Here is an 8,138-nt window from a genome sequence, read left to right as displayed (position 1 = left end):
AAAGCTAGTTGGATATAAATGAGTATTTGTACGAAAACAAAATGAGAAAAATAAAATCATAAGATGTAAGGCACGACTAATGGCACAAGGGTTTTAACCAAAGACTTGGCATTGATTATGATAAAACATATAGTATATGTAATTTCATCGGTATCTCATTAGCCTAACAACTCATGAAATTTAGATATGTGTCTGGTGTATGTATTTACAACCTATTTATATGGGTCAATTGATAAAGATGTTTATATGAAAATCTCTGGAGAATTTAAAATGTCTGAAGCTTATAATGATTAAAGCAATTAGGACACATGTGGTATAATCATCTTAATGAATATTTTTTTAAGGTATAATAATGATCCTATATGCCCATTTATTTTTATAAAAAATAAGTCAAAATATGATTTCACTATTATTGCTGTGTACGTTGATGATTTAAATATTATTCGAAAACTTGGAGAGATATCAAAGACAATAAATTATTTAAAGAAAAAGTTGGAGATGAAAACAAAATTTTATCTCAGCCTGCAGATCGAGCATTTAGTAAATGAATTCTCATTCATCAATCAACTTATACAGAGAAGATTCTTAAAAAATTTTATATGGATAAAGCATATACATTGAGCACCCCTAATGGTTCTTCGATCACAACTCTTTTAGGCCTTAAGAGGATAACGAAGAATTGCTTAGTCTTGTACTTTAGTACAATTGGTGCGCTAATATATCTTACTAATAATACACGACCTAATATAGTATTCTTTATGAATTTGCAGGAAGATAAAGTTCTTCTCCTACCCGAAGACATTGAAATGAAGTTAAACATATTTTTCATCACCAATGAGGAGCTATGGATGTTGGCTTATTTTATTCAAATAATGAGAATCATGAATTAGTTGGGTATGATAATGTAGGATATTTATATGATTCACGTAAAGTTCGATCTCAAATAGATTATCTCTTTACACGTGGCACTAATTCCATAACATGGAGATTTACAAATCAAACATTAGTTGTCACTTCATCTATTCATGCTGAAATATTTAAAATCTATGATGCAAGTTGAGAATATATATGGATGAGATCAATGACTCAACATATTCGTCGAACATGCGGTTTATCCTCCAGCAAACAAACGTCAACCATACTGTATAAAGATAATATTGCATGCATAACTCAATTAAAGGGAGGATACATCAAAGAAGATAAAACAAAGCACCTCTCATAAAAAAAAATTTCACATATGACCTTGATAGCTGTGGTGATATTGATATTAAGCAAATTTGCTTGAAAGATAATCTAGCAAATTTGTTCACTAAAGCATTACTAACTATAATGTTTGAAAGATTGTGATGCAATATTGAGATGCAATAGCTTAAAGACTTAAGGTGATACATTCATGAGGAGGAATTAATACACATTGTACTCTTTTTCTTTAATCAAGTTTTTTTTTCTCATTAGGTTTTTTTTTTGTAAGGTTTTTAATGAGATATATTATAATGTGTAAGACTGTATAAAAGACATCCAAATGAGAGTGTTATGAAATCATAGATGTTTATTTGCATTATTTCATCTCTTCATCTTCATGTTTATTCATCATCTCCAAGTTTATTTGAACTCTACATCTTCTTATGACTATAAATAGAAGCATTGTTAAGATGATGTTGATATATGATTATATGAAATAAAAATATTCTTTCCTTGTTCCTCTAATCTTTATTGTTAATATTTATTTTATTTAGTCTTTATTAAATATATTATCTGCTTCTAAATATATAGTTTTACAATATACTCTAATTCCCGATTACTAATCTTTTCTCCAATATTAAAATGGATTGGATTAGGAGGTGTTTAAGAGTGAGGTAGAAGTTTCACTTGGAAATGTATTAAAATATTTTTTTTATTTTTTTAAATTATTTTGATATCAACACATCAAAACGATCTAAAAAATTATATAAAAAAATAATTTTAAATAAAATTTTAAATTAATTTCATTAAACATTCCAAACGGCGCCTTACTAATCACGTCCAACTGTCCAAGGCCAGCGCTACTAAAAGAAAAGGTTAAAGCCCAACTAAATATCGGCCCAAAAGCGAGGTCCGCAGTCCCACCCTTTATTACTACTTTTAGTTTTATACTTTTATCATCCCTAGAACATGTAAAATTAAAGCAGAACAGGACAGAGCAGAGCAGATCTGTCTGGGTGTGTCGTCAAGTCAGCAACGAGATTAAAAATATCTCACAAAACAAACGTTAGCTGATACAAATCAATGGTAAAAGATCAATTGCTATTAATTTTTTATTTTAATAGTCGAGAATTGAATTGATTTACACAGTTCCTTTTCTTCTTCTGTTTTTTTTTTTTTTTTTTGCTTATTGAATTGAAGGGTTCGAAGGCAGCAGCAATAACGAGTCCAGTCCCGGTGACATGGTACCCAACCCTAGCAATCTTCATGCTGGCCATCGGCCTTATGGTCTCTGCTTCATTCTTCATGTAAGTTAAGCTATGCTGAAATGAATTATTGTTGTTCGTTTCCTCCACTAGATCAGATCTACATGTAATGTAATTTGCTAAAAAAAAAATCAATCACCAGTCAATGATTTGTGATTTTAATTTAATTTGATTTGCTCCTCAAGTTTTAATCTTCTATTTAGGTCTTCCATGAGATATTATCACTCCACCAGAATTTGCTGCAGATTAATTATTACAAACATCCTCGGTCGGTCCTCGTAAATACTTAACATACTGTTATAATGAAGATTAACATGCTATGTAGCAGGCATTCTGTTTTCTTGTTTTCTTTTTTAGAACAAAGAGTATTTTATTTGAAAATGTTGTTGTTGATGAATTTATGACAAGATCTGCTGTTTTGTTTGAACATGTTGTTGTTGTTGATGAACTATGAAAAGATCTGTTTGTGTGCAAATATGTGCCATCTCGTTTCTGATGTTATACAAGCGTGGTTTATGCAGCTACGAAGCGACCTCTTCTAGGAGAAGCCGCAGTTTGGCCAAGGAGCTTACTACAGGAGCATTGGCCTCTTTCTTTCTGGTATGATATGTTGTGTTTGTTACTCCCTCCACCTTCTGATTTGTCATTGTTAATTTTGGTTCATTGCTCTATCTGAACGCCGGTGTCGCTGGTGCAGGGTTTTGGGTCCTTGTTCATGCTACTTGCTTCTGGTGTTTATGTCTGAGTTCGTCATTTGAACCAGTTATAATTATGCTAAGCAGGATTGGCTGCATATGATGAGATGTTTAACTGTTAATTTAGTTGAGAGTTTTGGTGATCAATGAGTTATGGACTATGATGTTTACATCATTAATCATTTTGGGTGATTTATGGATTCAATAGGCTATCTATCCTTTCCTTCATTTTCGCGGTGCTAGTTTTCAAGGTTTCTACTACTCATCGGCTAGGATGAGCTAAGCTTCCTTTTTCTCTTCCCCTTTCCATGTTCCTATGCAGAGCCTTGATCAATTCGTGGAGACTTTAAGCTTTCCAGTTCATAATCAGCCGTTCAATTAAGCATAGAGAGAATAACGTGTGTTAAAAGAACCTCTTTGGTGTGGGAAAAGGACTTTACACTTGCCTTTTTTTATTTACTGGAATTGTCCTTTAAAAAAAGCCACGCAATACTTTTTTTTAGAGGTAAAATAGTCTTTTTGCTAGGTTTGTTTGTAATTTAGAATAATGGTTTGGAACATCTCAATCTTTTCATAATTTTTTTATCATAAAGTTACTTTTTTTAAAAAAAAAGAACTTTGGTTCAGGGTTTTTTTAAAATTTTCTTGACATTCACATTATAACTATTTTATTGTCATAGGAATTAAAAAGTTTTAGGCTTGGCCTTGGGGGCATGTTGGTATTTTTATTTTGATATTTTTATATATAAGCATGTTAAAGGGTGATTTGATAATTTAATTAATAATAATAAAAAAAAGTTGATGTGTTTGTGAATGGAGCTTGTGGTGACTTATGATGGGTAAAAATCATCTTTCTTAATGTTATTTTATTCACAAAGGTGGGGGTTACCTTTTCATGCGTGTGATCTAATTCTTTCTCATGAGATTTGGTTTTTGCTATTTTAATTATTATTTTTTTATTTGAATCAGTTTAATGAATTAAATTTACCTTTTGATTTCATCCCTCATTTTTTTTTTCATTTCAGATTTGATTTTTATTTTCTTATTGTTATTTATTTTATTTTGAATTATTTTAAAATTAATTTTTTTTTTTTACAATTTCATTATCCTTCGATATATTTACATATTATATTTTATTCTTATTTTTTTAATTACTATTTTTTAACCTTGAAATGTTTTTAAATTAATTTTTTTATTTCATGTTTTAATATTAGATTGAGCTTCTTGATTGACCTTGTGTAGATTTAATAGGTTGTGAATTTGAAGGAATAATCCAAGTTCAAGAGATTTGTCCAAGTTCATCTATTGTTTTTTTTTTCTCCTTTTCCCCCCTATAATTTTGGTATTTTCTCGGGTCTTTTTATATTTTGTTATTTGGTGGATTTAGCTTCTTTTAAAAGATTTTTTTTAATTAAATTAAATTAATTATTCAGTATTTATTTTAAAAAATATATTGTCCAGTATATCATCATCTCTACTTATTTTAATATTTCTTTAAGGTTAGAAAAAAAAAAAAGACTCGTAACTTAGCGTTCACCAAAGAAATCATTTTTTTTTCTAAACTCATATTAAAAAAAAACATCTAGAAAAAATTTGGTATGATTTGCATCAAAACATGAGCAACTAGTGATTTATTACTTTTAGAATACAAGTGTTGGACTTAAAGGATATTGCATGATTAATTGGGTTTTGTTCTAATTTCTCTAGGTATGTTTAAAATGAGCTTAAAGACAACTATTAACACTTAATAGGTTCTTATGGGGTCATTTTTGACCTAACCAAAATCAACTCATAATGATTGAGAATAATGTGTATCAAAACCTAAAAACCTTATAAATAAATATTTAAACATTGAAAAAAAATTAAGTAACAATCAAATAATATTTACAAATGAAAATCAAAAGAATATGATATGTTTTTTTTTTAAAAAAATGTAATCGCCTCAGAAATGACTCCGCCGGTAGAATAGCGGTTTATTATATTGGTGAAAAAGTGAATTAAAAGGGTGTTGTAAAAGGAATCGTTCAATTAACCGTTAGATTCCTACATAACATAAAAATAAAAATAAAGCGTGTGTGTGTATATTTATTGAAAATAAAGTGTATCAATCATATTTTGTACTTTTTAACTTTTGAGTAACTGGACCTGTTTATGAATCATATTATCCCTAGATTGATTCCTAGAAATCAATATATATACAATCATATAGAAAAACTATATAAAAAAAACATTTTTATTATATGAAAAAAAATATCAATATCTGAATGATATGACACATTTAATAATCATACTACCACTTGATTATTATTTTCATTAAAAAATGAGCTTCTTTTATACATGACCTACCATATATATATTTTTAAAGAAAAATTGTTGAAATCCACACGTAAATTAAACACATCCATACAAAAAAAAAAACACTCACTTGCAAAACCAAACCATTATACCTTTTTGCAACCTGTCTTCCCAACCCTATTATGTGGTTTTGATTTCGCCTTATCACATCTTAAAAATAATTCCTCAACGATTTTATACCACTGCAATGACACTAACCCTAACACTTAAAATAAGAAAATTTTGTTTGGGGTTTGAAATTGACCTTCAAGAGCTATTGTAATCAACTAGAAAATTGGGTAATGTTGATACTCCTAGGTTCGGTGGTATATGTGATTTTGTGCGGCGCCAAACATGTAAAAAGCGTGGCTGGGAGACACAGAAAAGATCAAATTTTTTGGATTTTATAATGACTTTCTTTTCTAGGTTATTTTGGGGTTGGTTTAGGCTGGTTTCTTGGTGTGATTTCTGTTAGGTTTTTTGGCAAATTTGATTTTGATTTTGGGGTGATTGAGGGCTGTGATTTCAAGTTGCGGCTAGAAATTGGTAAAAAAACATGGCTAGGAGATGTGAAGGAAGGGTTAGTTGGTTTGTGATAGTGGTTCGATGGTTGTTGGAGATAGGGAGAAAAGGACAATAGGTTTGTGATAACATTGGCTAGCAAAGATGGAGAAAATAACAATGAATTTGTAATAATAACTATTTTCATGAGAGAGGAGGGACAATGGTGTGTGTGTGGGATGGTGGGGCATATACGAGTTGTTTAGAGTTGTGAGGTTATGGCTAAGTTGATTGATTCCAGTAGTGGGGGGGGGTGGCAACTGGTTTTGGTTTTTGACAAAGTGTTTTTTTTTATTATTATGTTTAACTTTTTTCTACTTTTTTTTTATTCTCTTGATGAATTTTTTTGCTCTTTGTTTCCTCCTATCTAGTTTTTAAATAATTTTCCTTTGACTATATGGTTTATTTATAGCCTATTATTTACCTATCTTTTCATCTCTCTTTATCCTCCTATCTCATTATCTTCTTATCTCTATATCTCTTTATCCTACAATTGATTGACGAAGGGACTAAACTTTCATGTTTATTTTGATCATTTTTTCTTTCATTGCTTATTATTTCACTCCCTATTTTTTTGAAAAAATAAGTAGTCAAAACAAGTTATCATAGTTGTCCCCGTTTTACAATGCTTAAGTGCAAAGATATTGTAAAATATATTTTTCTTTGACTTTGTATTATAAAGTTTGTGAAAAACTAAGATAAAATACTTGATAAGGAAAGAAATTTTAAGAAAATATTGAGAAAATGATGTTATATACATGAAACTTAAATGGGTTAACTCGAGAGGTGGTTAACCACGACATGCAATTTAAAAATGAGTTAACTTAAGAGGTGATCAACCTCAACATAAAACTTAAATAGATGCATTCGAAAAGTAACTGATCTCAACATCAAATCTAAATGAGTCAACTCAAGAGGCGACTAACTTTAATATGAAAGTTAAATAGGTCAACTCAAGAGTTGACCAACCTTAATATAAAATCTAAATAAGTCAACTTGAAAGGTGACTAACTTCATTAGAAATTCTAAATGAGTGCTCGATAAAAATATGTGAACTTCCCCATGTCATCTTAAACCTTTGTTTCAGTTCACACAACTGATTACAATGTTAAGCTCACTTATTTGTTTGAATTCAGTTTCTGAGTAAACATTCTAGTTCTAAGCCCCTAATGTTTTGACTTTGACATTGTTGGTGATTTTTATGTTGAAGCTTCATTTTCCTTTAGATTTCCCCCGAGATTACCTTTCATGATTCAATTTCCTTTGATCAACCCATCTAACTCTCATTTCCTGATTATATCTCATTCCATATTTTAGTCTTTTAAAACCTTTCCACAATTCCTTTATATACCTTTCCTTGTTAGGCATTTATCATATCTTTATTTTCCCTTATATATCTCGTTGCCTATTAGGTCTATAAATAAAGCCCATCATTTTATTTTTTTTACACTTTCTCTTCAAGTTTATGCAATTAATATCAATATTAGTCATACAATAGACCAAAGAACATGATTTATTTTATAGAAATACAATTGCAAAGTAAGGAGTCAATGTAATAGTTGTGTCAAACAAAAAAAAAAAGACAAACAATCACAAAATAAACATTTTGAATAAAATTTGTCCAAATTTAAACTTTTTAATTACAATGGTTGAAGAAAGTATAAATTTATGTATAATATTTCTTTATAGCATCTGAATTAACATGCTTCGATAATTCTTTTCCATTTATATTTGATAAAATAAGGGCTCATTCTTAAAATGTTTTCTTGACTATATAAGGACCCTCATAACTAGGCATTGATTTATTTCGATCCTACTTAGGAATTGAGTAATTTGTTTTAGTATCAAATATATATAATAAAACTCTCGCATGTATACTTCCGTGTCACAAGTCTTAGCTGTTCTTTTCAAATACAATTGTCATGACATATTGCAGTTAACCTTTTCTCTCCAATAAGTTTTACTATTCATACCAGAGCCTAGCCCATTCCGACTCTACTTCTTTTAATTCCTTTAGATGAGGTATTTTTACTTTAAGAGGCATCACCACCTCCATTTCATACACTTGAGAGTAAAGAGTTAATCTTGTAGATGTTCTTAC

At 29.6% G+C, this 8,138-nt stretch overlaps 1 protein-coding gene across 1 annotated transcript; it reads left to right on the top strand.

The window, feature by feature from the left end:
- The first annotated feature begins 2,109 nt into the window (after positions 1–2,109).
- LOC7484652 (uncharacterized) lies at positions 2,110–3,370 on the top strand. Its single transcript, XM_024603379.2, has 4 exons — positions 2,110–2,268; positions 2,383–2,489; positions 2,969–3,047; positions 3,145–3,370. Exons 1-4 carry the CDS (start codon positions 2,266–2,268, stop codon positions 3,190–3,192), a joined length of 237 nt encoding a protein of 78 aa, XP_024459147.1. The 5' UTR covers positions 2,110–2,265; the 3' UTR covers positions 3,193–3,370.
- Positions 3,371–8,138: the final 4,768 nt, after the last annotated feature.

Source organism: Populus trichocarpa, chromosome 6 (assembly GCF_000002775.5).
Source record: "Populus trichocarpa isolate Nisqually-1 chromosome 6, P.trichocarpa_v4.1, whole genome shotgun sequence".
In the NCBI taxonomy this organism is placed as follows: Eukaryota; Viridiplantae; Streptophyta; class Magnoliopsida; order Malpighiales; family Salicaceae; genus Populus; species Populus trichocarpa.
Note: the sequence above shows the minus strand (reverse complement) of the source record. Positions and strands in the feature narration are given on the sequence as shown.

Excerpts from the sequence above, each read along its gene's own strand:
- LOC7484652 (XM_024603379.2), top strand. Across the intron at positions 2,490-2,968 it reads GTCTCTGCTTCATTCTTCAT|CTACGAAGCGACCTCTTCTA; the intron begins GTAAGTTAAGCT and ends TGGTTTATGCAG. Across the intron at positions 3,048-3,144 it reads CATTGGCCTCTTTCTTTCTG|GGTTTTGGGTCCTTGTTCAT; the intron begins GTATGATATGTT and ends TCGCTGGTGCAG.